This window comes from Falco punctatus, assembly GCF_963210335.1.
Source record: "Falco punctatus genome assembly, chromosome: 10".
Lineage (NCBI taxonomy): Eukaryota > Metazoa > Chordata > Aves > Falconiformes > Falconidae > Falco > Falco punctatus.
Window position 1 is genome coordinate 19,342,681 of NC_137590.1, and position 27,996 is coordinate 19,370,676.

Here is a 27,996-nt window from a genome sequence, read left to right on the forward strand (position 1 = left end):
ACCTGGGGTAGTAACAGTCCACAGGGAGGGAGAAGGGTCTGGCTCGAGCCACGGCCCCCCCAGCCAAGGGGTGGTAGTGGAGGACATTGCTGTAGCGGATGCTGTCCGGGAGGAGCTGGGGGAATGAACAGACACAGGGCTGGAGGTGTCACCTGGCTCAGAGCAGGGGTCCCCCTTCCTGTCCCCAGCACCCCAGGAGGGGTGCTGCGTGCCCAGGAGCCAGAAAACCCCTCAGCACATGGCAAGAGCCAGGTTTCAGGTCACTGGTAATAGCCCCGCTCAGTTTAACTAGCGCTCCCACCCTTGCATAAAGGGGTGGTTGTCCCCGTGGGGACAGCAGGGCTCGTGGGGACAGCCTTGGTGCTCACCCAGCACATGGGTGCAGTGACAACCACGGCACAGGCACCCTGATGGTTGTGGAGGACCCACCATGCCTGTCCCTCATGGTTTCCTCCGCAGCCACAGGGGCTTCAGCAGTCACGGCCAAGGATGCCCTGATGTTGTCCCTCCCCTGTGGGACACCGTGCCCCCTTCTTCCATCCTACACCCACGCCAAGAAGGTCCCTGCTGCCGCAGCGGCTCTATCAGGGACACCTCACCCCTGGCTCCTCACCTGCAGGGTGGTCCCACAGCCCTCCAGTGGGTGCTGCAGCCGGTACCCGTCCTGGTCAGCAGCCGTCACCCCACAGCTAGATCCCAGAGTCAGCTCCCCACCGGTCACACGGCTCCCCAGGAGCCCGGCTGGCACTGCCACGGAGAGCCACGTGTGGCCACACGTAACAGAGACTAGGTAGGGCAAAGAAAGGGGGGCTGAGCCAGCTTGCTAGGGACCCCCAGGCTGCCTGCTCCCAGGGGAGCAAGCCCCCGGCACAGGTGGACCTCAAGCCCCCCTGTTTTACCACTTACAGCCTTGGGGAGGATGGGGAAAGAGGTGGCCCCAGGGGCTGAGCTGCTTTGGGCTGTCCCCCCAGGGCACCCATGTGGCTGTGATGCTCCTGAAGGGCCTCCATGGGGGGATGTGGGGGGACACAGGACCCACCCCAGAGCTTCCCTCGCTCGGGACCCAGCCCCTCAGCCCCGTGGCTGGTACATGAGGCAGCCTGACCTACAGACCTGCCCTGTCTGGGGTGGAGAGGAGCCCACAGCCTTCCTCCCCCAGCAGCCAGGCATCGCTGGTGCCCATCACCCCACAGCAAACAGCCCTCAGAGAGGGCAGCCAGACCCAGCAGGACTCCCCCCAAGCAGCCCCTTACCCAGGGCATCCTGCGCCCAGGCTGCAGCCACAAGAGCGAGCACAAAGCCCCTTGCAAAAGCCTTCATGGTGAGAGAGGAGGAGGAGAAGCAGTCCCTGCTGGTGGCTTTTACACCTGGGCCAAGGTCAATGGGCCACAGCTCTCCCAATGGGGCGCTGGGTGGTCCCTGCAGCCCCACCCCCAGCCCCTTGCACCCACCTGGGGCTCGTCTCTGCAGAGCTCTCCTCCTCCCAGGGGGACAAACCGAGGGCCCTGGTCCCTGTCCCTGGTCCTTTCCCTGGTCCCAGTCCCTGTCCCAGCCTGGGGAGTGATGGAGAAGGTGGGGGTCAGTCTCTGGGGGGTCAATGTGCTGCCCTCATTGCCCCAAAAGCAGGCTGGTCGCTGCACGCAGGGTGATGGGCATGTCCCCGGAGCAGAGCAGAGCCTCTGGGGAAACTGAGGCACAGTAGGGCACTAACCCCTGTTCCTTGGGTTGCGCTGGGACAAGGGGGCACACAGCTCACCCAGGCACCCTCAGCCTACCCTCCCCATCCTGGCTGCCCCCCAGCTCTGGCGTGGGCCATCAGGCAGGGGAAGGGGCGATGGGGAGGCACCGAGACAAGCAGCACTGGTCCTGGCACTGACTGGATCCTCTCTCCCCTGGGAGCCTATGGTGGGTCCCGCAGGGGTGGGCACCCCCCAGCACCCCATGGCGAGCAGCCTGCAGCACCAGGTGACCTGGTTGGTGGACCCAGCACTGCCCCCACATCCCGCTTCCCCCCATGCCTGCCCCTGCCCCAAGCTCGATGCTGGGGGCAGACCTGCTGCGTGACCGCAGCCGCTATGGTCACTGACACCAGTAAGGAACGTCTCCGCCAGTGCACCCTCAGGTGCAGAATCTGGTATTTGTTCCTGTTAAATTCCCCACCCTTGACAATTGCCCAGTTGTCCTGGTTTTGGCAGGGATAAGAGTTATTTTTCCCTCACAGTACCTGCTGCGGTGCTGTGGTTTGGATTTAGTATGAGAATAACGCTGATAACGCACTGAAGTGTTTAGCCATCGCTAAGTGATGTTCGTACCAAGCCAAGGACTTTGCAGCTCCTCAGGCCCTGCCAGCGAGAGGGCTGGAGGGCCACAAGAAATTGGGAGGGGACACAGCCCGGACAGCTGGCCCCAACTAGCCGAAGGAACATTCCATACCATAGAATGTCATGCCCAGTATAAAAACTGGGGGGGGGGGGGGGGGGCTGTCTGGAAGCTGGTGATTGCTGCTCAGGGACTGGCTGGGCATCGGTCAGCGGGAGGTGAGCACATTGCTTGGGGTTTTTCCCTTCTTCCCTTTGGATTTTATTCTTTTCCCCTTCCTTTTTATTACAATTGTTATACTTTTATTATTATTACTGGGTTTTATTTTACCTCAATTATTAAATTGTTCTTCTCTCAACCCTTGAGTTTCATCTTTTGCCCCAATTCTCCCCCCCACCCCTCTGCAGGGAGCAGGGCAGCGTGAGCGAGCAGCTGTACAGCACGTAGCTGCCAGCTGGGGTTACACCACGCCACCAACGCTCTCCCCAGTCAGCCCCCTCTGCAGGGCTCTTGGCCCTCCAGAGAGTCACCAGCAGCTCCCAGTCTGCTATCAACCACAGCGACTGGTCTCCAGCCAGCTGTAGCCCCATTCCCTGCACCCCTTTGAGCCCCATTGTCACCCGGCACGGCAGCTGGACACCTTGTCCACAGGGACACTGTGAGGGACAGGATCAAAACTGCAAAACCCAGAAAAACAGCATCCCCCGCGTTCCCGTCATCCGTGCGGTGGGTGACCTTATCATAGCAGGATATCACATCAGATAAGACGGGACTTTCCCTTGGTCAGCTCCAGCTGGTGGCACTCAGTGGTGGCATTGTTCTTTGAATGCTTTCAGTAGCACCCAGGATGACCTGCTCTGTCATTTTTCCGGGTATTGAGGTTAGACTAACAGGGCTGTAGCTTCCTGGAAAGTACAAAGCCTTCTTGTATGTTGGGATATGGTTGGTGAGCTTCCAGCAAGGCTCCCAGGACCTTGGGCTGATGACTGAGGGGGGGAGGTCCTGCTGTGACACTCTTCCATGCCCTGGGATGAATCCCACCCAGGCCCACAGGCTCGCGGACATTCCACGGGTGATTTCAGTGACCGCAAATGGAAAATCACTGTCCCCGCAGCCATGACCCTCCAACTCTGTTGGACACCCTTGGGCACACAGATAAGCTGGCGGTGCTTGGCAGTGCTGCCACAGCAGTGGGAGGGCAGATGACTGGGGAAGGGCACCAGGAGCAGCTAAAAGCAGAGAGGACGCCCAGAGAGACGAGTGCCCACGGGACTCTGCTGGCCTGAGTGGACCTGCTTGCCCTGAGGACGAGATGTTGCTCAGCGTGGCTTTTGGCATCGGGGTCCTGCTGGCACTGGCAGGCAGCACGGCCGCGCACGGCTGCGGTGAGTGCCAGCCCTCCCACGGAGGTGGCGGAGAGAGGCTTGTGACCTTGCGAGGGGCTGCGTGGAGGGGACATGGGGTCCCCAGTGACCTCCTGCCACTGAATGCCAGCGGTGTGCCCGGCCCCTCTCCTTCCAGTCGCCCCGCACCACCTGGTCTCCAAGCTGCTGCACCAGCTGGAGGACTCTGTCAAGAGAGATGAGCCACCAAACCCCAGCATCCTGCTGGCCATGAACCTGGCCGGGGCCACCGACAGTTCTGCCCGCCAGTGGCTGCTCCAGCAGATACAGAAGGAAGCCGTGACAAAAGCCCAGAAAGGTAGGGAGGGGCAGGGGGTGCACCCCTACGGCAGCACCCGGTCCTGGTGGAGCCGGTACCGCAGGCTTTGCACTGCTGGCTCCCTCCGCCCTGGCCAGGGACTGGGGTGCCGGGTCCCAGCCCACCACACCCCCCCGCTGCTCTCTTGTCCCCGCAGACATGACCTCAGGACAGGTGGCTCTGTACGTGCTCGCCCTCCTCTCCTCCTGCCAGAACCCCCAGCAAGTCCACGCGCTTGGGCACACCGTCGACCTGCTCAGCATCCTGCAGCAGAAAACGGATGAGGAGATGGCCAGCCTGGGTACGCCGGGGTGGGAGTGGGGGACTGGGGTGACTGGGGAGCATCTCCCACCCCACACCCTGGCCCTGCCATCAGCTCGCCGCACTTTGTTCTGTAGAGACGGAGGGTGTCCCAATAACCACCCTGTACAGCGTGAGCCTGGACGCCCTGGCCCTATGCCTGGCAGGGGCGGGTGGCTACCGAGGGCCATCTGTGATGCTGGCCAAGCAGGTGCTGAGCCCTGAGAGCGACATCTCCGTGGGTAAGGGACCCCTCCGGCCCCGCCATGTCCCCTCCACTGGCAAAGCCCTGCTCCCGGCGACTCTACCCCGGTGGCCTAGGCAGTGATGCCAGGATCTTGCAGACACCCGTGCCGTGGCGGCGCTGGCACTGACATGCACGTACAGCCACGTGGATCTCCAGGATGAGCAGGATCTGCTCTGGGAGGCACTGTCAACAGTGACCAATGAATTCCTCGACGAGCAGGAGAAAGGCAATGGCATGATTGGGAACATCTACAGCATGGGGCTGGCCCTGCAGGTATGGGTGAGGGCTGCGGTGTCCCAGCCGTCCGGTCCTGCTCCAGGGGCTGCTCACGCCACCTCCAACTTCCTCCACAGGCACTGGGGGCCACAAGTAAGTTTTATGCCCCACGGGACTGGGACTGCACCCAGGCCTTCTCGGTGGTGTACAAGCATGACTACCGCCTGCCCATGGCCATCGCCCAGGTCCTGCCTGCCCTCGTGGGCAAGTCGTACCTGGAAGCGGCTCATGTGGATTGCGACGCCATTGCTGGTATGTCCCCAAGCTTACAGTTGTTCCTGTCCCCAAAGCTGGGTACAGCTGGGGTTCACAGAGGTATGGCTGCTGCCGCCCAGAGCCCCCCCAGACCCTGTGGGGACGACGCTCCTGCACTGTGCCCCCTGGCACTGCGCTGGGTGCCCACCCTGCCCCTCTCCCCTCCCTGCAGCCTCCATCACGGTGCACTACTCCGTCATCAACAAGCTGCGGGGAAAGCACTTCAGCTACACCATCTCAGTGCAGGTCCCACGTGGCTCCACGCTGCTCAGGGTGCTGCAGGAGGCGGCAGCGAAGGAGCCCAACAAGTTCAGGTGAGAGCCAGAGGGGCTGGGGCAGGGGGTCCCAGGGTATCCCCGAGCCCAGCCCCAAGCCCACCCGCTTCGCTGGTAGCTTCAAGACGGAGCAGACGTCCTGGGGCCCCATGGTAGTCTCCATCCACGGGCTGGCCGCCAGCTCGGCCGACAGGACATACTGGCAGTTCCTCAGCGGCCAGGACGCCCTCCAGGAAGGTGGGCCCGGGCTGGGGGGCGCTGGGGGCTGCACCCGGGGCCGCTGTGCCCCTGCCTCATGCCCCTTCCTCTGCCGCAGGGGTCGGCACGTACAAGCCGCACATGGGGGAGCATATCCAGGCTGTCTTCAGCACCTACTGAAGCCGTCGAGGGACGCCATGACCCACCACGGAGGCAATAAAGAGCCACTTGCAGCACAGACCCCTGTGTGTCTCCCTCTGAGGCGGCGGTGCAGGGTGGGGGAGTGTCGCAGGGCATGGGGAGAGGCCGGGGCAGGCCTGGGAGGGGCATGGGAGCCTCAGCGGGGCTCCTGCCCGGCCCGAGGGTGGCGGGCACCGGGGGAAAGCGTCGTGGAGGGACACGGCAGGGATTCCGTCGAGCCCACCTCCCGGAACTAATGTTCCCTCGCCGCATTTCCCGGGGGACACCAGTGGGACGGACGGCGCTACCGGAAGTGTCCCCCGCCGGCTGGTTTCGCGGTGGCCGCAGGGCGGTGCGCTACAGGCGCTTCCGGCCGCCGGCGGCGCGGCGGGGTGATGTGGCGATGGTGGCTCTCGCGGCCGCTGCTGGCCCGAGGAGGTCAGGGGAGCCCGGGCAGTGCCCGCAGGGGCCGCTGGCTGCCGGGGGGAGCGGGCGCGGGAGCCCGGGTGCCGGCGAGGATGAGCGGGGGCGGGGGGCGCAGCTCTGACACCGAGACGCCCGGGCCCCCTGCCGTTAACGGGGAGGCGCTGAGGTCTGGGACTGCTGGCCGGCTGTAGGGGCTGGGGGGGGGTGTTGGGATCTGGCCCGCCAGGGACCCTTCCGAATGACCCCGACGCTGCCAGAGCAGCTCCCGGGAAGCGAGGCCGCCCCCCACCCCCCACCCCCCCCCCCGGTGCACCAGGCCCCGCTGTGAGTCCCCGCTCTGTCCCCAGGTCCCGGCGTTGTCACCGTCCCCCGGGCGGGCCTCAAGAAGTACGTGCTGCCCCCGGACTACAGCGGTAAGGGGGATGTGCAGCGGGGAGACACACACACCCCGGCGGTGGCGGGGGCACCCCCAATCGGCTGCCACCCAGCCCCGGGGTGTCCTGGGGCCGGTGGCCCTCACGCGCTGGCCCCCCGGCAGGTATCACCTTCCCGGAGAGGACGAAGCTGAAGTTCATGGACAAGGTCCCGGCAGTGCCCAAGGTCAGACGGGAGCCTCGGCAGCTACGTGACATCCGCGGCCCGTCCAGGCAGGCCACCCACTTCACCCAGGGGCAGTACGGGATCCTGGTGAGCGGGGTGGGGTCCTGCGTCCCCCAGCTGGAGCCATGGGGGTGGCGAGGAGGAAGCCCAGGGGGGCCGGGGGCTGCGTTTGGGCAGCCTGGGCAGGAGGTAGGGAGGGTGCAGGAGTGGGCACCCCCAGGCTGGAGACCCCTGTCTGGTTGGTGCTGAGTCCTTCCATGGGCAGTGAAAACACCAAACAAGCCAGCAACCGGAGGGGACCGGCACCAGACTGGCTCCGAAAAGCTGGAGTAACTGAGCTACCCCCATCAGGAAGGGCCCCAGTTTCTCCAGCGAGGGGATAAAGGACATGACACCGAGCTTAAACTGAAAAGGCAGCTCTGAGACATCCTCAGGGAGGCTGCTCCCCCCCACAAAAGCACGTGGGGAGGAGAAGGGTGATGGCTGCTAGTGCAGGGCCAGGATCGGGGAACCTCTGTCCCCCTTGCCTTGCCAGCACCTGGTCCCTTAGGTGCCCTGTCCTCCCCCCGCAGGCCTTGGGGGGTGGCTACCTCCACTGGGGCCACTTCGAGATGATCCGCCTGACCATCGGCCGCAGCATGGACCCCAAGAACATGTTTGCCATCTGGCGTGTGCCAGCCCCCTACAAGCCAGTGACGCGGAAAAGCCTGGGGCACCGCATGGGGGGCGGCAAGGGTCCCATCGACCACTATGTGACGGCAGTGAAGAGTGGGTGCCTGGTGGTGGAGGTCGGTGGGCGCTGTGAGTTCGGGGAGGTGAAACCCTTCCTCACGCAAGTGGCCAGGAAACTGCCTTTCCCTGCCATCCCTGTCAGCCGCGACAGCCTCCAGCAGATGCAGCAGGAGGAGGAGGAGAGGAGGCTCAACAACCAAAATCCCTGGACCTTTGAGCGTGTCATCACTGCCAACATGCTAGGGATGCGCAAGTACCTCAGCCCCTACGACCTGCATCTAAAGGGACGCTACTGGGGCAAATTCTTTCTGAAACACAGGGTGTAATGAGCGGCTGGGGAGGGGGCCACCTTAATTAAACCTTCCCACAAGAACCTGTGTCAGCTGCTGTGGTTTTTGGAGGCGCAGATGTGGGGCCAGGAGCATCCCGGAGGTCATGTGTGCATCAGGGCTTGTCTGCCCCTGCTGAGACCCCTCTCCCCAGCACAGCACCCTGGAGCAGGGCATGGGTGATCTCTTTATTCAGGAGGAGGGCTGTGGTGCGGGTGGCTGCACATCCAAAGAGCTGGTGAGACTGAGAAGTTGCTGCAGACGAGCTCCGAGCGAGGAGAGAGGTTCCTCCTTCCTCCCGGAGCAAGGCAGAGCCCTCTGTGTCACCCGCACGCTGCCCTGGGGAGGAATGCGGCTCCTCTGGCTGCTCTGTGCCGCTGAGGAGGGGGCTGCTTTTCGCAGGGACCGCTGACCATCAGCCAGATGGAGGATGGGGAGTGAGGGGGGACCTTGGGGCATCCACCCGGTGGTGGGAGGGAAGAGGGGAGTAGGGCAGGTGGTCTGCATTCCTCCGGGGACGCATGGGCTGTGGCAGAGGGATGTCCTCGGGTCTCCGGGGACAAGGGCTTGGCAGGTGCATCCCAGGGCCAGCTGTCGGGGTCTCTCCGATAGCTGGAGCCGCAGATGGGATCATCTGGGTGGCGAGGCAGGATGGGGAAAGGCCACCTGCAACAGGGAGGAAGATGAGGTGTCATTGAGGAAGGGGAGGCAGCTCCCAGCACTGCAGCTGTCTCTGTCCCTCCCTGGTGTGGCTGCCTGGGGACACCCAGTCTCTGCCGGTGCCTTACGGACGCACTGGCCAAGTCCGGGGTGGGTGAATCCTGTCTGGCACAACCCTGCCGAGGCCTGAACCCGCTTTCCAGGTATGGGGTGGTACCAAGGACCCTAACTGCCACCCTCCCGCGGTGTGCCTGGTCACCTGGAGGGCAGCGGGTGAGGGTCTTAGGCGAAGATGCTCCCAATGCTGGCAGCCAAGATGATGACGAGGATGATGCAGCATATCATGATCATAATCTTCTTCTGCGTGGGGAGAGAGGGGCGGTGAGGCAGAGCTGTGGGTGACACGGGGTTGGGGAGGGAGGACAATAGACAGGGGAGGCAGCAGGGCAGGGGTGAGCTGGTTGTGTGCAGCACCAGGATGGGGCTGTGCCAGCGTCCCTCTGGGACAGGCGGCCCAGCACCGGCACAGGGAGGGCACATCCCCGTCACCATGTCTTACCCAGAATCATGGGAGATGATCTGGCCCAGTCTGGCAGAGCCCATGGGGTTTGGGATTGTCCCCAGCCCCGTGTTGCCCCATCACATGCCCAACCCAAGGGGCTGCTCCTCCGCCAGCCCCTGCCAAGGGGCTGCTTCGCTCCAGCACCTGAAAACAGGGGCTGGTCCCAGAGCCCAGGCCCTTGGCCAAAGCCACCAGCCCTGGGGCAGCCTCCCCCTGCTTTGGGTGTCTGGGGTGCCAGCACCCTGCTTGTTCCTGCAGTGCCTCAGCATCATGTGCATGGAGAGGAGGGGTGCAGGGCAGGCATCAGCAGGGATCTTTATTTAACGGGAATTAAATAACCATGACTGCCACATCCTCCTGCCCTGGCTCACCGCAGCACTGGGGCGGTCACCGCCAGGGCATGTGCCAGCCACAGACATTAAGGCCAAGAGGGGACAGGGTCCCCTGCAGCTCCATCTGCCATGGCACAACAGACAGCAAAGCATGGCCAGCCCCACCAACACCTGCTGGTGCCACCAAACCCCCTGTCCTGACCGTATTCCCATCCCTTGTCCTTCTGGGGTGCCATGAGGTGCTTGTCTGCCCCGAGCAAGGCACCTCATCTCTGCTCCTTGCTTGAGCTGCAGCACTGGCTGCCATGTCCCTGCAGTGTCACGGTGCTGGCATGGGCCCTGGCCCCCTCGCTCCCCCCGGCAAGAGATGGGGGACCAGGAGATGTTGGTTTATCAGCAAAGGGAAAATAAATAGTTGAGTCCTGTCCCTTTCCCACAGGGGACATGAGGACAAGCGCGGGCAGACCCCAAGGACCAGCAGGGCATGGTCTGGCAGGGGAGAGCACTCCGGTGACAGGACCCCTCCGTGGAGGGATGGGCGGTGGTGCTGAGCCGGAGCCCAGGGCAGGAGCCAGCACACAGGGGCTGAGGGCAGCAGGTCCGGGAGAAGCAGGGAGAGGAGGGGGCCAGGCTGTGGTGCCAGGGAGGGTCCAGCTGGGAGACGTCACTGCTGGGATATTTGGAAGAGTCTGGTGGAGGGAAAGGGGGAGATGTCAGCCCCAAGCCGGAGAGGCTGGCAGGGAAGGGGGAGAGTTGCTGCAGCAGGGTCTGGAGGGAGTGGAGATGACAGGGACCGACACAGGGAACACACAGCCAAGCACAGAGCTGAAATCCAGACCCTTGAGCACCATTGGAGCCCCGAACACTGCAGACAACCAAGCAACATGGAGCCCCAAGCACCGCAAACCCTGAGCACCGTAGAGCCAAGGCTGCTGGCCAGCCAGCACCCCCAGCCCCAAAGACAGCAGCAGGAACTGAAGCAGTGCAGAGCGAGAGCCCGCCGCAGGCAGAGCAGCCCGGGCAGGGCACGGCGGTGGGGCCACCTGGCCGTGCCCACTTGCCATCCCCAAGCCCTCTGTGTCCCCACGGTGAGTCCCATGCCCCCGACACTTACAGACACAGCCCCCACCTCAGGGGCTATTGTTTAGCCCCACAGAAAGTCCGATGATGAGGGCAACTATCCCCAGCAAGAGCAGCACTATCACTGCCAAAATCAGCATCTTCTGGAGGGGTGGGAGAGGAGAGAGGGGCCAGTTACGTTTGCCCCGTGCTGGGGAGGCAGACAGAAAGCAGAGGTGGGCACAGAGGAGTGCAGAAGAGTCAGAGATGCTGCAGACCCGGGGATGGGACAGGAGGGGCTGAGCCCTCACCAGCTCATGACACCTGAAGGTAGGAGGGGGCTCAAGGGCTGGGGCTGGGGGGTGGGGACAGAGAGGGACCAAGCTGCCACCCCATGGGGGTCACAAGGGAGGAGGAGTAGGGACCAGCTGGGGTGGCTGGGGGTCACTGGGTGCAGGTGGGGGACACAAGAGGTGGCCAGGGTGACATGGGAGTCTCAGGGCCACTGGACAATAGGGGGCATTGGGAGATGTAAGGGATGGAGGGGGACACCAGGGGTGCCTTTGGGATGCTGGGGGGGGGGGGGGGGGCACACTGGAGCCGTCGGGCCATCTCACCCTCCTGGCCTCACTTTGGTACTTCACGGCCTTTTTGGTGTCGGCCACGGCCCGCTCCACGAAGCCGACGGACTGGTCCATGTTGTTCTCTATGCGGTCGATCATGGCTCCCTACAGGGCACGGGGGCAGCGGGGCAGAAGCAAAGAGAGACGGAGAGAAAGCGGGGGGCGCTGAGAGCACCCAGGTGTGCTGGCACCCACCCACCCACCTTGCGCGCCTGGCCCTGGTAATGGAGCGCCTTCTTGGTCTGCTGGTTTGCCTGCTCCACGTGCTCAGCCGTGTGCATCACGTGCTGCTCCACGTTATCCAGCAGCCCACCCTGCAGGGACAGGAGAGGGGGCAGGCTCAGCGGGGACCCTGTGGCACAGCCCCACGGCACGTTGCATGGCCCCACGGCACATGGCACAGCCCCATGAGGCAGGTACTCACCCTTCCCCGGTGCACACAGCGGCTCCTCGCATTGCATGGGGGGGACAAAGAGGGGCTGAGAGAGGGGCCGGGACCACCGTGGTGTGGGGAGCACCCCTGCCTGCCCCTGCCTCCCTCCCACATGCTCCCACGGCCTTGGGTGCGGGGTGGCCCCACGGGGACCTGCGTGCCGGTCAGCACTCAGCCCTGCATGGCTCCATGCCTGGGTCCCCCTGCATGGGTCCCTGTGCTGCCCTGCACGGCCCCGTGCAGGTGTCCACGTGTCTTCATGCCACCCTGTGTCCCCGTGGAGCCCTGTGCAGCCCTGTGTGCCAGTCCCTTCTTGTCCTCATGCACAGGTCCCTGCTCATCCCTGTGCAGCCCTTGCACTGATCCCTGCTCATCCCATGCAGCCCCATGCACAGGTCCCTCACTGTCCCAGCGCATTCGCATGCACAGGTGCCTTGCTGTCCCAATGCAGCCCTTGCACCAATCCCTGCTCATCGCCATGCAGCCTTTGCACTGATTCTTGCTCATTCTTGTGCAGCCCCTTGCACCAGTCCCTGCTTGTCCCCATGCACAGGTCCCTGCTTGCCTCCACGCAGCCCCGTGCACCGATCCCTGCCTGTCCCCATGCACAAATCCCTGCTCATCCCATGCAGCCCCTTGCACTGATCCTGGCTTACCCCTGCTTGTCCCCATGCACAGGTCTCCACCGTTCCCCGTGCAGCCTTGTGCACCGATCTCTGCCTGTCCCCGTGCACCGATCCCCACCAGTCCTCGTGCAGCCCCGTGCACCGGTCCCCGGCCGCCCCCCTGCAGCCTGTACCTGGTTCTCCACCAGCATGGCGATGTCAACGAACATGTCATGGAGCTCCTTGATGCTGCTCTCCAGCCGCACGATGTCCTTGTGCCGCCCCTCGATCTCGCTCAGCGCTTGCTTCGAGATCTGCGAGTCCATGATCTGCAACGGAGCGGGGCGGCGGGGCTGTCAGCAGGGGGCCCTGGCCCCCCGCAGCCCCCAGCCCCCAGGTGCTCACCCCCGAGGTGAAGATGGAGGGGTTCCCGCTCTCCAGCATCTCCTCCAGCTCCTCATCAGTCGTGTTCTTGCCGGCTGCAGGCACGTGGGGTCAGCAGTGGGGACAGGCCACGTCCCCTTTGCCAAAGGGGTGGGGCCTGTAACGACTGGCTCCACCCACTTTGCCAATGGGATGGGGTCTGTGGGGTCAGGCCCGCCCCCTTTTCCAAATAAGGGGGTTGTTTGGGGCCTGGCCCCGCCTGCTTCATAAAAGGGGCGGGGGCTACAGGAGCAGGCCCCACCCACTCCCCCGAGGGGCGGGGCCGGGCACGCACTGATCTCAAGCTGGCGCTGGATCCGGCCCTTGCTGCGCTCCCGGAAGTCAACCTGCGCCTCGTTGTACTTGGTCATGACATCAACGAACTTGCGGGACAGGACCGAGTGCTGGGGACAGGGACACGGCGCTGGGCACACCCCGGGCATGGCACCCCCCCAGCAGGACCCGGTGCTGGGGACAGGGACATGGCACTGGGGACACCTCAGGCATGGCACCCCCACAGTCCGTGGGGAACAGGACCCACTGCTGGGGACGGGGACATGGGACACCCCCGGCATGGCATGTCCCCATGGACTGCTTTCCCAGGGGACAGGAGTGTGACGCTGGGGACATCCCAGGCATGGCACATCCCAGCCCCAGGGGACAGGAGCAAGGTGTGGCACTGGGGACACCCCCAGCCCTGGGGACAAGACGGGGTGCTGGGGGTGGGGATGAGGAGGCAAAGCAGTGACACTCTGGGTATGGCGTGTCCCCAGACTAAGGAGCTAGGGCAGGATGAAGTCCTGGGGCTGGGGACATGGGACCCAGGGAATGGCATGTCCCAGCCCACGGGGGACAGGAGAGGGCTGGGGAAGGACACCGAGGACATGCCACATCTCCAAGCCCATGGGGGACAGAGTGGGATGGGGTGCTCAGGACCTGGGGGTGCTGGGTGGGGACAACCCTGGCAGCGGGTCCCGGGGACTAGAGCTCACCTGGGACTTGCGTATCCGGAGGTCAGCGGAGGAGCGTGCCTCGTCCTGCTCGATGTTCCTCTCCATGCCTGGCAAGAGAGGACCCCAGCCCATCTGGGACCTTCCCATGGCCCCCATGGCCACAGTGTCCCCAGCAGCCCCTGCCCTTCCCGTGGGGATAGAGGGACCAGTGCTTGCTGCCACCGCGGTGGGGACACGGCCACTCACTCTTCAGCTTGTTGCGGACGCTGTTGGCCATTTTCTTGATCTCTGCCGTCAGCTGCTCCAGGTCGTCTTTGGTCTCTGTGGGGTCATGGCATGTGAGCCGGTGGAGCCACCATGGGAATGTCCCCAGGAAGGGGACCTGTGACCCAGCGAGGGGGTGACACAGCAGCCACACTCACTCTGCTCAGGGATGGGGGCTGAGAGGATGATGCTGTAGAGCTTTTTGGCTTCCTCCACGTTCTCCGAGATCTTATCGATGTTTTGCCGGGTCTCCTCAATCTGGAGAAGGCAGGGAGGATTGATGGGGGGGGGACGGTTAGGTGACAGCCCCGAGCCCCCCGCCTGCGCCAACCCCCCCTCACCTCTGCGAAGAACTCATCCATGAACGCCGTGTTGTCGACAGCGATCTCCAGCTCATCGGTGTCATCGTCTGCATCCTGCTTCTGCAGGGGCCGGCGTGCAGTGCTCAGGGCTGGTTCCCCCCTGCCTGCACCAGGGGACCCTAGGGACTCCCCCCGCCACCGGGTGGCAGCTGCCCCAAGGAGCCAGAGCAGCCACCAGGCAGCCCAGGGGTGGGGGGGATGCAGTGGGAGCAGCCATGGGGACGTGGCGGTCCAGGGGGGGACATCTGCAGCGGGGAGGGGGGGGGGAGCTCATCTCACATCTGGCTGGGGAATTAAGGGATTGCTGGGCTTGGTCGGAGGGAGGGGACAGGGATGGGGACAGGACAGGGGTTTATGGGGACGGGACAGGGGTTTATGGTCCCGACCTTAGTCCTGTGGCGGGTCTGAGCACTGGCCCTTGGCAGGGGGCACAAAGGCGACTGTCGCCCATCACCCTGGCGTCATGCCTCACCACCCACCCACCGGCTCCCACCCCGTCCCCTCCCAGGGTGCCAGCCCCATCCCCCCCCCCTCCCCTTGCCGCACCCCCCCCCCCCCAGCACGCTGGGGGTACCCAGCTGCAGTGTCCCTGGGGAGGGGGAAGGCCCTGGCTGGGGACCCCCACCCCCCCACCTCCTCCCACCAGAGTAAAAATAAAATTAATCCCTTGTCTCCCTCCCAAGGGTTTTATCTGATGGCTTCGTAATCCCCACTAAATCCCTGCCAAGCCTCCGTGCCGTGGCTGCCTGCCCCACGCCGGGGCCCAGGCGCGGGCTGAGTGGCTGCTGGGACCCCCACCGCCGGGGGGGAGCCTGCACCGGGGCATGGGGGCAGCGGGGCCCCATGGCATGGCAGGCAAAGGCGGGAGGAGGAAGCAGTGTTGGCAGCGGGGAGTGCAGAGAGGTTGCAGCACAGGATGGGGTGCTGGCCCCCATGGGCACCCCACAGCCGCTCCCTGCCCCCCCAAGGGCTGGACCCCCTGCCCCAAACATCCCGGGGGGGGCTGGTGTCTCCCCACTGCACCACACAGCATGGGGGGAACAGCCGTCAGTCTGGGGAGGGTGATGTCCCCCCAAAATATCCTCCCCACCTCTGGATGGCACAGTGGGTTGACCCCTGGTCCCTTCTGCCTGACCTCCCCCCATTGCTGTGGGGCTGGGTCTCTGTGCCCCCTATCCCCGTGACACCCCCATGCACCATGGCGCTGGCTCTCTGAGCTCCCCATCCCTGTGACACCCGCTTGCCCCATGGAATGGGGTCTCGGTGACATCTATCCCCATGCCACGCCCGTGAACCATGGGGCTGGCTCTCAGGACCCCTGTCCCTGTGCCACCCCCATGCACCATGGAATGGGGCTGGCTCTCAGGACCCCTGTCCTCATGCCACCCCTGTGCATCATGGGGCTGGCTCCCAGGACCCCCGTCCCCGTGCCACCCCACTGGCTCTCAGGACCCCCCATCCCTGTGACATTCCTGTGCACTATGGGGCTGCCTCTCAGGACCCCCATCCCTGTGACATCCCCTTGCCCCATGGAATGGGGTCTCGGTGACATCCATCCCCATGCCACCCCTGTGCAGCATGAGGCTGGCTCTCCAGCCCCCCTGTCCCCATGCCACCCAGCTCCCCAGGCACTGGGGCCCAGCAAGCCCCAGGGACTCCCCCCCAGGGTGTGCCCCCCATCCCCTCCCCACCCCGGGGGTCTCTCACCGCCTTGAGCTGCTCCAGCCGGTCCTTCATGGTGCCCCCGAGGGCTGGTGTGGTGTGGGGGGGTCCCCGTCCTCACCCACTGCAGTGATGTGGGATGCCACCCTCGGTCCTCCTTGGCCGCCTGGGCCTCCTACATCCAGGCGAGGTGGCGGGTGGCCCTGGCCCTGGCCCTGTCCCCAAGTCGGGGGCTGTCCCTGCGCTAATCCCCAGTGACAGGCACAAGGAAGGCGCCGAGGGGAGGGACGAGGTGGAGCCACCCTTCACCTGGGACACGCGGGGACACGGGCCCCGTTAAAGGCGACGGCTGGGGGTGGCCCTGGTCACTCCAGGAGGTGATGGCGAGGTGGGGCTGGTGTGGGTGGCCCCGCTGGGAGGCGAAGGGGAAGCGGGTCCCCACCGGGGTCACGCGCTGACAATGTGTCCTGCCCTGCCACGAGTGGCTGCAACGGGGACATGGCTGGGGAGGGGGGTATGGCTGGGGAGAGGGGATGGGGCTGGGGACGTCTGGGGAGATGGGACAGGGCTGAGGACATGTCTGGGGAGAGGGGACATGGACGGGCTACGGACACATCTGGGGCCATGTCTGGGGAGAGGGGACGGGGCTGGGGACACGTCTGGGTAAGACGGGACAGGGCTGGGGAGAGGGAACATGGACGGGCTGGGGACACATCTGGGGATGTGTCTGGGGAGAGGGGACAGGGCTGAGGACACGTCTGGGGAGAGGGGACGGGCAGGGGACACGTGGCTGTGCCCGACAGCCCATGCCGACCTTCTTAATGCCGCACACGCGTCCGCGAAAAATTCCACCCGCGGGGCAGGAAAAAAAAAGGGCCCGCTGCCCCTTTAAGAGTAACCCAAGGGGCGGGGCGAAGCTAACATTGTCAAGAGGAGAGGCGTGGTTAGCGAAGGCCACGCCCCCTCATCCGCTCATGCGCCTGCATCCGCCCCGCTGGCGGAGGTGGGGGGCGTGGGTGACGTCATGCGCGTGCGCCCGCGGCGGCGCATGCGCGGCGGGGCCCGGGGCCGGAGCGGGCCGCGCGGAGCCTGCGGGCGGTGGGCGCCGCCGCCGCCGCCATGTTCCGGTACCAGGTCAGCGGGGACGGGGAGTAGCGGGTTAACGGACAGCCAGGGTGGCCACCGGGGTGGCGGGGTGGCGGGGCTGAGGGGTGGGGTGCACCGGACCGGGTACCCGCTCCGGTGCACCCCCTCCCCACCGCACCCCTCGGTTCCCCCCCCGCGGTCCGGTGGGCCCCTGGGGAGTGCTGAGTGGGCCTAGGCCTGTGGGAGACCCCGGTGCTGACCCCCCGCCCCGCTGTCCCCAGTCCCTGGAGGACTGCCCGCTGGATGAGGATGAAGACGCCTTCCAGGCCCTGGGGGAGGAGGATGAAGATATCGACCAGTTCAACGACGATACGTTTGGAGCCGGGGCTGTGGGTGAGAGCGCCACTTCGAGACTCCCATCCCCCTCCCTATTTCCCTCAGATCCCCCTCCCGTCACCCCCAGACCCCCCACATTACCCTCAGACCCCCCACATTACCCTCAGACCCCCCTCCCCCTTTACCCTCAGGACCCCCCCCCATTACTCTCAGATCCCTCTCCCTGTTACCTTCAGGACACCCCCCCATTACCTTCAGACGCCCCCTGTTACCCTCAGATCCCCTTCCCATTACCCTCAGGGGGTCTCAGCCTCAGGGCTGAGCCCCCCCCACCTCACCACCTCTTCTGCCCTTGCGAGCATTTCCCTCACCGGGGCTCCCCTGCAGATGACGACTGGCAGGAGGCACATGAGCGGCTGGCAGAGCTGGAAGACAAACCAGTGGCAGCCCGGGAGCAGGATGAGCCCAGTGGTGAGGATGCAGAAGCAGACCTGCTGGGCGAGCCCGAGGACATGCTGGCGGAACGCTTGACCCGGCTGGTTATTGACAGCGAGCTGGAGGACCCTGCTATCATGCAGGCTGTGCAGACCAGGGCCCCCGTGCAGGTGGGCGTGGGGCTGGGGAGGGTGCAAGCCTGGGGTGGGTGAGGGTCCTGCAGCACCGTGCTGACTCTCTGTCTTGCTTTCCAGCAGCCTGGAGGGCTGAACTCCAGCATCTGGGACAGCTCAGCTGTCCTGCGGCGCATGCGGGGGCCGCTTCTCACTCAGGTAGGGTGGCAGCTGCGGTGGCTTTGCTAACGCCCTCCCCAAACCCCTGGGGCAGCAAGCTGGGTGCTGAAGGGCAATAGGTGCTGTACTGCCACAGGCTCGTCCGCGCTGGGCAGCCCCTCCAGGTCGGCCTGTGATGGTGGAGTGCTCTCCTTGCCCCTGGCTGGGTCTGGGTGGCCGTGGTTTGGCTCATTTGTGGACCCTCTTAGACATCACCCTTCGTCATCCCCTCAGAGGCTGGAGAGCTGGGCTGCGGGGGTTACTGCTGACCCATGGTCCTTGGTGATGTCTGAGAGATGTCGGCCGCTCCCTTCAGGGTTTTGGGATTGTCAGTGCCTCAAGGCGGAAGATTTTTTTTTTTTTTTTCAGTTTTAATTAAAGAGTCAGGCTTTTAAGTGCAAGCAGAGCGTGCTGCACGGCCAGCCCTCTCCTGGCGCCGCAGGGCTGCTGAGGGCTGGGAACCCACCGTGTGCGTGCAGCCTGTGCGGTGGTGACACAGGGTTCCCATGCTTGGGCAGAGCTGTCATCGCAAACAGGCGTCTTGGCAGGGATGCGGGTGCTGCAGGGCAGGCTCTGGGGGTCCCCAGGACCCCCCGCCATGGTATGGGTCTCCTGGGGAAGCACAGTGGGTTGCAGAGGAGAATTGGCGGAAGGAAGGATGGGATGCTGGGAACGTCCGTGGGACACACGGTGCCAGTCCTCCCCGTGCCGGTCAGTGACTGTTATCCTGGGGGGAGCTTTCTCTCCCCTTCCACTTGTAGGAGATGCCATCGGTGTCTGTGCTGGACTATGCTCTGCCTCAGAGACCTCCCCAGGTTCGAGAGGAAGACCGGGACCCTTCCGAGCGGGCGCTGCCCCGGCGTTCATCATCCCCTGTCATCGGGAGTCCCCCTGTCCGGGCTGTCCCCATTGGTACCCCCCCCAAGCAGGCTGCCATGCCCAACTTCAACCAGCAGGTACCTCTCCCGGGCCCTGCTCATGGCTCGGAGGGTGCAGGCTCGTTCCCAGCAAGCTGACAGAGTGATTGTGCTCGTTCCCTCCTCCTAGATCCTGTGTCCGAAGCCTGTCCACATCCGAGCTACCATGCAGCAGCGCTACCCTGCTCCCTACGGCGAAAGGATGTCTCCCAACCAGCTCTGCAATGTACCGGTATGCAGCCCCCTCTCCACCTCTCCTTGTGGGTGCTGATTTCGAGCTCCCTGTTACTGGGAGGTCTTCCAGCCTCCCCAGTGCCCCCTCCCTTCCTCCCTCCTGCAGCTCCGAGCCCTGGTGGCCGTGGACCGATTGCTGTCACGCACAGCCAGCCAGCTGCTCGTCTCGGTTACAGAGATGTCTCTAGTTCTCTTGGCCCAGCTGCCTCATCCTGCTAGCTCAGCCCCATTCCCTGGAGCCTGGCCTGGCCCCCAGCCCACCAGGGGCACCTTGCTGGGGCTTTGTCTTGTGCCGTCACCCACTCCCTGTCTGTCCGCCATCAGCTGTGCCAGGGCTGTGACTGAGGTCCTTTTTCCCTTCTTTCCCTAGAATTCCTCCCTCCTGGGCCACCCGTTCCCCCACAGTGTCTCTCCAGTTCTCACCCACCTGCAGAGAGCACAGCTGCTCGGAGGAGCCCAGGTAAAGCCCCCTTTGCTCCCTTCCTGCACTTTCCTGGCCCCCCCACCGCAGGGTCCTGCAGTTTTCTCTGCCTGGCTGCAGGAGCTGGCTCTGCATGGCTCTTTCTGGCCGTCGCAGACGCGGCTGCCCTGCCCGGGCCTTTCCCTTTGCCCCCAAACCTCCCCCCGGCTGACTTGGGGCACCCTCTCTGCCCTGCTAGGCTGGCCGAATGTCTCCCAGCCAGTTTGCCCGCGTCTCTGGCCTGGTTGGGAGCCCCCTCCCCTCCGTCAATCCCAAGCTGCTCCAGGGCAGAGTTGGGCAGATGATGTCTCCAGCCAGCGGGTTTCGTGCCTTCTTCGGGGCTCCCCCCGCTCCACCTCCCTCTCAGCCGCAGCACCCGCCGGGCCCCGGATCCCACCTGCAGGGCCTGAGGTAGGTGCCGTCCCTCTCCTGGCCACTTGCCCGCTCTCTGCAGCTGCCTCTGAGCCTTCCCTGCTCTCCCCAGGCCGCAGCCTCAGATGTTCCGACCGGACACGACCCACCTGCACCCCCAGCACCGCCGGCTCCTGCACCAGCGGCAGCAGCAGAACCGAAAGTGAGTGCTGGCCCAGTGCCGGGAGAGGGGCTGCCTGGCACGGGGTGGGTTGCATTGCCCCCCCCTCACCACGGCGGGGTTGTGCTGCCGGGGCTAGCCTGTGCACCGCTCTCTGTCCCTTCCTGTAGCTCCTGTGTGCTCACGGGTGCCCTTCTTGCCTCCTGCCAGCCAGCACCGCAGCCTCAACGGCTCAGTAGGGGACCGAGGGGGCCACCGGAGCAGCCACCAGGAGCAGATACGCAAAGACCCCTACGCCAACCTCATGCTGCAGCGGGAAAAGGACTGGGTGTCCAAGATCCAGATGATGCAGCTGCAGAGCACTGACCCCTACCTGGATGATTATTACTACCAGGTACCAGAGAGGGGGAAGCACCCAGCCCACGCCGTTGTGTCTCCCATGGCCGCTGGCAGGGCAGCGCCTTAACATAGGACCGGCATCTTCCCGGCTGTGCCGAGGGGTGTTGGGTGGGAGGGGGATGCTAGTGCCAGGAGCGATGCAGCAGAGGAAGTGTTTCGAGATCTGGTTGTGGGGAACGTGCCGGAGGGGGAAGGCAGAGGGACGGGGTGGGGCGAGCATCCCCAGCGAGGGAAGTTGGGCAGCGGCGAGGGAAAAGCTGCCTTCCTGTTCTTGGGTGAGGTCTCTAGGGGTGAGGAGATGTTGGGATGCTGACAGTGTGGGTTCGGAAGCCGCAGCAGAAGACACGAGAGCGGTACCTCTGTGTCAGAAGCTTTGTGTAATAGTGGTGAAATGAAACCACACAGAATGGGTGATGGGGAAGCTGCTAAATGGAAAGTGCAAGAGAGAGCCCTGGGCAGGGAATGGCTGTGTAAGGAGGACTCCAGGCTGACAGGGTGGTGGTGAAGCCTGTGGGGTCCAAAGAGCAAGGTGGAGAAAGTGGACGGGGAGAGACTGCTCCTGCTCTTTTCCAGTTCAAGAATAGGGAGCACCAGACAGGGCTGGGAGGAGCCAGATTTGGAGCAGACGAAGCAAGGTGGTGGCTCGGCTCTTGCCAACAGTGGTAGATGCTCAAAGCTCACCTGGGTTCAGGGGCGCACAGGGCAACTTCATGCGAGGGAAATCTGTGGAGGGCTTCAAGATACGTAGGATGGCTGCTTGGCTTGGGAGATTGAACAGGGCTCACGAGGTGGCTGGGAGTGTTTCTGGGGCAGTCATTAGCTGTGCGAGGGGTTTGGCCCCTATCTTCATGAAGCAGGTGCAGAGGAGCCAGCCACACACCTGGAAAGTTCTGGGAGCAGTCGGTGCGGGCATGAGTGTGGGGCAGAGCAGGGAGGGCGGCTGCCGGTGTGGCTTCAGCCTGTGGTGAAATGGGTCAGAGCGATCCAGTTCCCGGCATGGTGGGCCAGGGGCCCAAGTGGGAGCAGGGACAAGGGCTGGCTGCGGGATGTCTGGGCTCTGGTGGCAGCTGGCAGGAGGGCCGTGGCCGGTGGGTCCATCTGCTCTGGGGTTGGTGGGAGGCATTGCACCAGTAGAGGTTTTCCGGGAGCTGTGGGTGAGCTGATCCCCGGTAGAGGAGAGGAACTGGTGTGGCCGTGGCTGGGACGTGAGTCAACAAAGTTGTGTCGTTGCGAAAGAGGTGAACATTGGCCAGGGTGGATGGGAAGAGCGCGCGAGCACTGGTGTGAGAGGCCTCAGCCACACGCTGCCCGGCCTGGGCATGGTGCTAACAGCAAGGCAGGCTAACTGGAGTGTGCTGGGAAGGACTGGGAGCTGGGGACCCCACAGGGAGAGTAGATTTGTCATTGTTTGTTGAGAAAGAGAGACCCAAGGAGGACCTTTGACCTCTGTAATCTCAAGGGATGATAGGAGGATGCCATCGTCCACTCGTGTACTGGGGGAAGAACGCTGATCTAAAATCCTGCTGCTGCTGTTGGGAAGACCAGTAAGGGATGGGCGAGGGAGGGAGCACAGACTGGGGAGAGGGACGTGTTGCATCAGTCCTTGCCAACTGGTTTTTCGGGGGTCTCAACCTCTCCTCTCCCTGCCTCAGAATTACTTCCAGAAGCTGGAGAAGTTGTCAGCAGCGGAGGAAGTCCACGGCGATGGTCCCAAGAAGGAACGCACCAAACTCATCACACCTCAGGTGGCTAAGCTGGAGCACACCTACAAGCCAGGTCAGCGCTCCCTTCCCCATGCAGCCTGGAACCCCGCAGGTGGTGAAAGGGGGCGGTGGTTCATTCTGGGCTGGGACAGGGGGTCTCACGGGTGCCAGTTGGAGTTTGGAGGTAGCCACGGGGCTACTTTTGGGCCAGAGATAAAGGTGGTGAGGTAGGGTCAGGCCCAGACTGACTCCTTTGCTTCCCTTCTCCCTCTTTCCTGCAGTGCAGTTTGAGGGCTCGCTGGGGAAGCTCACGGTTTCCAGCGTCAACAATCCCCGGAAGATGATCGATGCGGTGGTGACCTCCCGCAGCGAGGATGATGTGAGTTCTGGCCCTGCCTCCCCTCCGATGCAGCTCTGCGGCTGGTGCCCAGGCTGGCGCGGGAGCTGTTTGCAGTCCTGACGTGCTGTCCCTCCCCGGCAGGAGACGAAGGAGAAGCAGGTTCGAGACAAGAGGCGCCAGACCCTTGTCACAATCGAGAAGGTGAGTTTGAGGGGGACCGCTGTGACCCTCGGAGATCCGTGGTGGGACACGAGGTGGGCAGGGGGACCATGGTGCGGTGCTGAACTCCTCTGGACATCCAGCTGGGGACAAGCCAGCACTCAACAGTGGCTGAGGTCCTGCTTGCAGGAGGTGGGGGCTGTGTGGAGCAGAAAGGCTGGAGCTGGGTACCAGCCTTGCCTTCACCATGCCCCAAAATGGCCTGTTTTTGGCAAAAAAGATGGGCTTTACAGCGTCTGTTACTGACTCACAGCCATAAGGCAGTAACACCTCAGCTCCCCACAGCCACCGTGCGCAAGGGTGGGTGCTTGTGGATTGCGGAGCCACTGCTCGGTCCCCTCTCACACTGGGTCCGAAGGAGGTGTTGATGTGGTCTGGGCCAGTTTAAGCCGTTCCTGTAGCAGCAAAGGCGATGGGAGGGCGCTGGCTGGGGCTGGGCACGTCCTGGATCTCTGTGGAGCAGTGCTAGTGGATCCCCTAGCAGATCCCTGTGCCCTGCTGTAATCGCAGTCTCTTCTGCAGACGTATAGCCTCCTCCTGGATGTGGAGGACTATGAGAGACGCTACCTCCTGAGCCTGGAAGGCGAGCGGCCAGCCCTGATGGGCGAGAGGAAGCAGAAGATCTGTGATATGTACGACAATCTGAGGGGGAAGGCGCCCGGGCAGGAGAGGTGAGCAGAGCTGCTGTCTGCGACTCGGTCACTGCTGGGAGCTCGGACAGTCCTTGGGCACTTGCAGCTGCTGAAACTGGCTTTCCAGGGACCTGTTTCCCAAGGAAGAGTCAGGTTGACTGTCCCAGGGGTGTGTTGGGAACTGGGGAGCTGAAACTACCTTTTTCTTCCCTCCCCCCCCCCCATTTTCCCCATGCGACTGTTTGCTGTGGTTATGGTCCTATAACAACCAACATCCCTGCAGCTCGGGTGCCATGAGCTGTGCCTGTCTGCTTGCTCGCTGGGTGTCTGGCTGCCGTGAGCTCTGCACCCCGGCATGTCGCTGGGGTGCCTGCTTTTAAGCCTGTCGCCTCTTGCCTGACCTGTAGCCTCTGCAGCACAGACGGGCAAGGAAGAACACAGGGTCTCGGTGGCTCCTTCTCTGCTGCCCTGTGGGGAACCAGGCCTTCTCCTCCCACCTAGCCTGTCAGACAGGCAGAAGTTAGGGTTGGGGGTGTTGTGCCTGCACTGTTTTTCCTTCCCTGGGGATGTTTTTTGAGGCGCGTGTGTTTTCTGCCTGCTGCCGGTGCAGGGAAGGCCATGGGTACCCATGGGAATATTCTGCTGTTCCCTGGGCTGCTCCCAGCTGAGGGTCAGCACCTTTCTCCTCACCTTGGCAGGCCGAGTGACGACCACTTCATGCAGATCATGTGCATCCGGAAAGGGAAGCGCCTCGTGGCCCGGATCCTCCCCTTCTTGTCACCCGAGCAAGCAGCCGACGTACTCATGGCGACCGCCAGGAACCTGCCCTTCCTCATCAAGAAGGATGCTCAGGATGAGGTGACATTCCAGGGGCTGGGAGGGTTCCCCTCACTGTGAGGTGAGGTTGGGTGCGGGGTCTGGATCTCCTCTCCTACACCAGGGAGAGGGCGAATGGCATCGTCTGTCTTAAGGCCGGTTGGTTTTGCCTCTCCTGGGAGACTGCCAGAGGCCTGGGGAGGCTGCAGGAGCTGTGAGCTCCTGGAAGAGCCTGTCCCCCCTGCCTGCTGGCTGGCACGGCACGGCTCAGCTTCGCTGGGAAGGAAGCTGGGAGGGTTTCTGATAAATGGTGCCTTTGTTTAACGAGCCCAGCTCTTGGCTGAGCGCTGGTGTATCTAAAGGGCTGCGTCTCTGACTCATTGGGCGACAACAGGAGACTCCATCTTCCAGAGACAGAGAGCAGAGGCCAGCATCATCCGAGGGACGTGCCCTCAGCTGTCCTCTGCAATCTTTTTTTATGGAGGGAACAAAAACCCAGGCATCTGTGAAATAAATCCAAGCTTGTTTTGAGAAAGAGAATGATTTAAGAAGGAAGAAACTTGCCTGAATTTAAAGTGGGCCTGTGCTGACATGGGGGGGTGCTGTTGGCATGTCCCAGCCAGAGCGTGTGAGGGGTCTGAAAGCAGAGCCACTGCTGTGTGTAGCAGCGAGGCAGCATCTTGTCGGGGTCTGTGAGGCCACGGGGCAGCCCACCGGCCACGGGGAAGCACATTTCCTTGCTGCCGCAGGTCCTGACTCCTCCACTCCTCTCTCTGCAGGTGCTGCCCTGCCTGTTAAGGCCCTTCTCGCACGTTCTCTACCACCTCCCCTTGGGGACGGTCACCAGCCTTGTGCAGCAGCTAACGAACCTACCTCAGAGCGCGACCACGCCAGCGCCCACCAACCTGCACCTCACTGCTGTGCTCCAAAACAAGGTGTTCCCCTCTCCCTTGCTCTGCAGGGGCCATCTCATCCCTCCCACCTTGATATGTCCTGATGTTTTACCATAATTGGGAAACTTTTGAGTTCCCCAGCTGCCTCCCAGTGCTGGATGGCAGAGCTGGATGCAGCCCTGGTGTGGGAGCGGCACAGGAGCTGCAGGCTGCCAGCCCCTGGTGCTCTCCCCTTCCCTTACGGATTAACAAGGGTGTCTGGCAAATTAATCAGCCGTCTGAGCTGACCTGGGACTCTGCTGCAGTCAGCCAGCCAGTTCCCTTGTCTGTCCCGCTGGCTGCAGGCTCCTGCCCTGAAATCTGGACCGGGAGGGCGGCTCCTCTGCCATGGGTTCATGAAGACCATCCCTCTGAGCTCAAGGGGCTGCAACGGCAGGCGGGGATCATCCCGCTTGTGCCACCCTCCCCAGCAGGGCTGGGAGGTGGAGGCTATTCTCAGGCACACCCAAAAAATGCTCAGAGGGGAAGAGTGGTGGGAGAAAAGCTTGTCCACTGCCACAGGGATTCCCTCACGAGGCATGGCAGCTCTCGGGTGGCCAGCGATTCCTCCTGCAGTTCCTCCCTGGCGGGCTTGCAGTGCCCTCCCTGACATGCTCCCTCTCTACCTACAGTTTGGCCTGTCCCTGCTGTACTTGGTCTTGAGCCGTGGGGAGGAACTGCAGAGCTCGGACGTGAACACGGAGCTAATGCAGGACAACCAGTGGTGAGCACCTGTCCTCGGCTGTGCCCCAGGCTGGGGGGAGGCAGTGATGCTGTCAGGGTCAGACACTGCACTGTGCAGGATCTGAAGGACGTGGAGGCAGAGCTGATGAATGAGGAGGTTTAATTGCACTCTCGGCAGCAGCACTGAAAACTGCCAGGGTGCTGAAGGAAAGAGAGAAAGGCAGGCCCGAGGCAGAGGGAGGAAGTGGTAGATGCAGCTTGGGACATGCAGGGGAGCGGTCCCTTGGAGGGGCAGGGAAGCTGTCACCTCAGCTGAGCAGCCGTAGCGCTTTTAGCCTGAACAGATGGGAGATTGCAGAGTCTCACTTAGCCCTACAGCACCAGGTGCATGGTGGTGGCATTACCACTCTTGCCTCGGGCCACAAGTGTCCCCACAAGCTCCTGTGTGGCACATTGCAGTGGGACAAGGCCCTGGGGGGCAGGCAGCCCTCGGTGGGAGGCTGGGCCCCACAGAGCAGCCGTGGCATCTCAGTGCAGGGCCCTTGGTGGGGCTGCTGAGCGCAGGCAGGACCCTTCCCCATGGCGAGGCTGGCCTCTGAGGATGTGGCACTGCCTCCTGCTTGGTTCCAGTGCCAAAACATGGCAAGGTGTGCATAGAACGGGGCACCCGGGGCCCCTGAGGGGAGATGGAGAGCGCTTGGCTCCCCAGCACCTCTCACTCTTCCTTTCTCCTGTGCCCCTGTGGCAGGACGGAGGTGATGCTCATGGCAACCCGAGAGCTCCTGCGGATCCCTCAGGCGGCCTTGGCGAAGCCGGTGTCCACCCCCTCGAACCTGATCTCCCTCTTCTCTCGCTATGTCGACCAGCAGAAGTTGAACCTGCTGGAGACAAAATTGCAGTAAGCATCAGCCCTCTCCTCCCATGTGAGCGTGGCCATGTCCTGCAGGGGGGGAATGGAAAAGCGTGAAACCAGGGGCACGGGGCGGCTGGGGAAGCTGCAAGCAGGACCGGGGTGGGACGGAGGGGTGAAGCCTGCCTTAAGGGCCCTGATGGAGCAGCCTGGGGTGAGGGGAGTCGCTGCCTCCATGCCGGTGGCTCCTCTGACCCCTCCACCATTGTTCCCGGTACCAGCTTAGTGCACGGGATCCGGTAGGAGGTCTCCTGGCTCCTCGCCACCGCCGTCAGCACCGGAGTGTTCCAGAGGATGGCTGGAGGGCAGGTGGTTCCCCCCACCTCAGCCGCGACGCACGGCCTGGCAGGATGGTTTCCCCCAGCGCAGGAGGCACATCTCCTGCCCCGCAATCCTGGCTGGAGAGGCTGGGGAGGGGGGGGATGGTTGGCTGCTCCCCACCCTCTCCAACAAAGTGCTGCCTCTTCCCTGCTGCGCCCAAGCCCCCCTGCTCCCCCAACAGCTGCTGCTTCTCCCCCCACACACACACGCACACTACTGAGGAAGGTGGGCGCCCCGGGAAGGGGGTGCTGCAGGGCTGGGAGAAGCCCCTTGCTCCCCACCTGTGGGGCAGCAGAGTGGGTCCACCCCCCCCAGCCCACCCTCCCTCCCCGGTCCTTCCCCAGCCCTTCCCCAGCCCCTATGAGCACTGAGGTCTGGTCCCTGCCCTTCCCCAGCCGCGCACACGTGTCTCACGCATGCGCACACCTCTTTTGCACACTTGCCTTGTCTTCCCAAGAGTCGGCTCCTGCCCGTGCCCCGGGCTCAGCCCCAGCACCCCCAGGGCCAGGGGCGGGGGGCCTTGGCCGTGCCCTGGTGTCCAGCAGCCTCCTCCCGAGCCAGGGGGATTCTGCTGTTCTGCTCCCCGGGGGGGGTGTGGGGGTGTTAATTTTAACTTTTTTTTTTTTTTTTTTCTTTTAAAAAAGAAAACAAAGAGATTTGCACATGTAGGTATTTTACAACCAGTAACTCCTCCCTGGCATTAACCAGCTCCCCTTGGCTGCTTCCCAGCCTCCCCCCCAGCCCTTTCCCTCTTCTCTTCCAACTGATCAAGTGGAAAGTTCATTTTATTTTATTTTTTCCTTTGTGCTTTTTTTTTTTTTTCCCCCCCAACCTCCTCCAGTTTTTGGTTCTGGTTAATGAGAATAAAGTTTCTAAATTTACATTTTTATAGGGTATTGTAAATAAAGATAAATTGTATACTGCCGGGAGCG

At 63.4% G+C, this 27,996-nt stretch overlaps 4 protein-coding genes across 17 annotated transcripts; 3 read left to right on the top strand and 1 right to left on the bottom strand.

Annotated features, from left to right (window-relative positions):
• The first annotated feature begins 5 nt into the window (after positions 1 to 5).
• CBLIF (cobalamin binding intrinsic factor) lies at positions 6 to 5,990 on the top strand. Its single transcript, XM_080403870.1, is given in 9 exon segments — positions 6 to 3,704; positions 3,841 to 4,020; positions 4,178 to 4,321; positions 4,419 to 4,562; positions 4,665 to 4,840; positions 4,921 to 5,181; positions 5,183 to 5,412; positions 5,492 to 5,610; positions 5,690 to 5,990. Coding segments are annotated over 9 exon segments (1,389 nt in total). The 5' UTR covers positions 6 to 3,631; the 3' UTR covers positions 5,752 to 5,990.
• Positions 5,991 to 6,084: 94 nt separating this feature from the next.
• MRPL16 (mitochondrial ribosomal protein L16) lies at positions 6,085 to 7,882 on the top strand. The gene is made up of 4 exons (XM_080403906.1): positions 6,085 to 6,189; positions 6,525 to 6,590; positions 6,716 to 6,864; positions 7,350 to 7,882. The coding sequence occupies exons 1-4, from the start codon at positions 6,147 to 6,149 to the stop codon at positions 7,833 to 7,835; spliced, it is 744 nt and encodes a 247-aa protein (XP_080260032.1). The 5' UTR covers positions 6,085 to 6,146; the 3' UTR covers positions 7,836 to 7,882.
• A 131-nt stretch (positions 7,883 to 8,013) lies between these two features.
• Positions 8,014 to 16,146, bottom strand: STX3 (syntaxin 3). Of its 12 annotated transcripts, none has more exons than XR_013930679.1 (12): positions 15,822 to 16,146; positions 14,094 to 14,174; positions 13,911 to 14,010; positions 13,735 to 13,809; positions 13,528 to 13,595; positions 12,831 to 12,939; positions 12,518 to 12,591; positions 12,307 to 12,441; positions 11,069 to 11,179; positions 9,058 to 10,081; positions 8,758 to 8,858; positions 8,014 to 8,504 (listed from the first exon to the last, which is right to left on the bottom strand). XR_013930679.1 is itself a non-coding variant. In XM_080403882.1 (12 exons), the coding sequence occupies exons 1-11, from the start codon at positions 15,849 to 15,851 to the stop codon at positions 8,781 to 8,783; spliced, it is 972 nt and encodes a 323-aa protein (XP_080260008.1). In that variant the 5' UTR covers positions 15,852 to 16,133; the 3' UTR covers positions 8,014 to 8,504; positions 8,758 to 8,780. The 12 variants fall into 12 exon arrangements, 8 of the variants coding, with proteins under 8 accessions (XP_080260008.1, XP_080260007.1, XP_080260006.1 ...); XR_013930680.1 differs by lacking the exon at positions 11,069 to 11,179 and adding an exon at positions 11,278 to 11,388; XR_013930681.1 differs by lacking the exons at positions 9,058 to 10,081; positions 11,069 to 11,179 and adding exons at positions 10,507 to 10,612; positions 11,278 to 11,388 and having other exon boundaries at positions 15,822 to 16,136.
• Positions 16,147 to 16,772: 626 nt separating this feature from the next.
• On the top strand, positions 16,773 to 27,987 carry PATL1 (PAT1 homolog 1, processing body mRNA decay factor; the record flags this gene model as incomplete). 3 transcript variants are annotated; one of them, XM_080403840.1, is made up of 19 exons in its annotated part: positions 16,773 to 16,910; positions 17,144 to 17,255; positions 17,586 to 17,803; positions 17,888 to 17,965; positions 18,727 to 18,921; positions 19,013 to 19,114; positions 19,487 to 19,576; positions 19,776 to 19,987; positions 20,061 to 20,150; positions 20,319 to 20,502; positions 22,160 to 22,283; positions 22,492 to 22,589; positions 22,692 to 22,751; positions 23,292 to 23,440; positions 24,100 to 24,259; positions 24,997 to 25,152; positions 25,782 to 25,873; positions 26,582 to 26,731; positions 26,965 to 27,987. In XM_080403840.1, exons 1-19 carry the CDS (start codon positions 16,896 to 16,898, stop codon positions 26,984 to 26,986), a joined length of 2,307 nt encoding a protein of 768 aa, XP_080259966.1. In that variant the 5' UTR covers positions 16,773 to 16,895. The 3 variants fall into 3 exon arrangements, with proteins under 3 accessions (XP_080259966.1, XP_080259967.1, XP_080259968.1); XM_080403841.1 differs by having other exon boundaries at positions 17,891 to 17,965; XM_080403842.1 differs by lacking the exon at positions 26,965 to 27,987 and having other exon boundaries at positions 26,582 to 26,735.
• Positions 27,988 to 27,996: the final 9 nt, after the last annotated feature.

Coding starts and splice junctions, on each gene's coding strand:
- MRPL16 (XM_080403906.1), top strand. CDS start 6,147: ATGTGGCGATGGTGGCTCTCGCGGCCGCTGCTGGCCCGAGGAG. Junction 6,190..6,524: donor GCCGCTGCTGGCCCGAGGAG/GTCAGGGGAGCC, acceptor CTCTGTCCCCAG/GTCCCGGCGTTGTCACCGTC. Junction 6,865..7,349: donor AGGGGCAGTACGGGATCCTG/GTGAGCGGGGTG, acceptor CTCCCCCCGCAG/GCCTTGGGGGGTGGCTACCT.
- STX3 (XM_080403882.1), bottom strand. CDS start 15,851: ATGAAGGACCGGCTGGAGCAGCTCAAGGCG. Junction 13,596..13,734: donor CGTCCGCAACAAGCTGAAGA/GTGAGTGGCCGT, acceptor CTCTCTTGCCAG/GCATGGAGAGGAACATCGAG. Junction 12,442..12,517: donor CCTCCATCTTCACCTCGGGG/GTGAGCACCTGG, acceptor GCTCCGTTGCAG/ATCATGGACTCGCAGATCTC.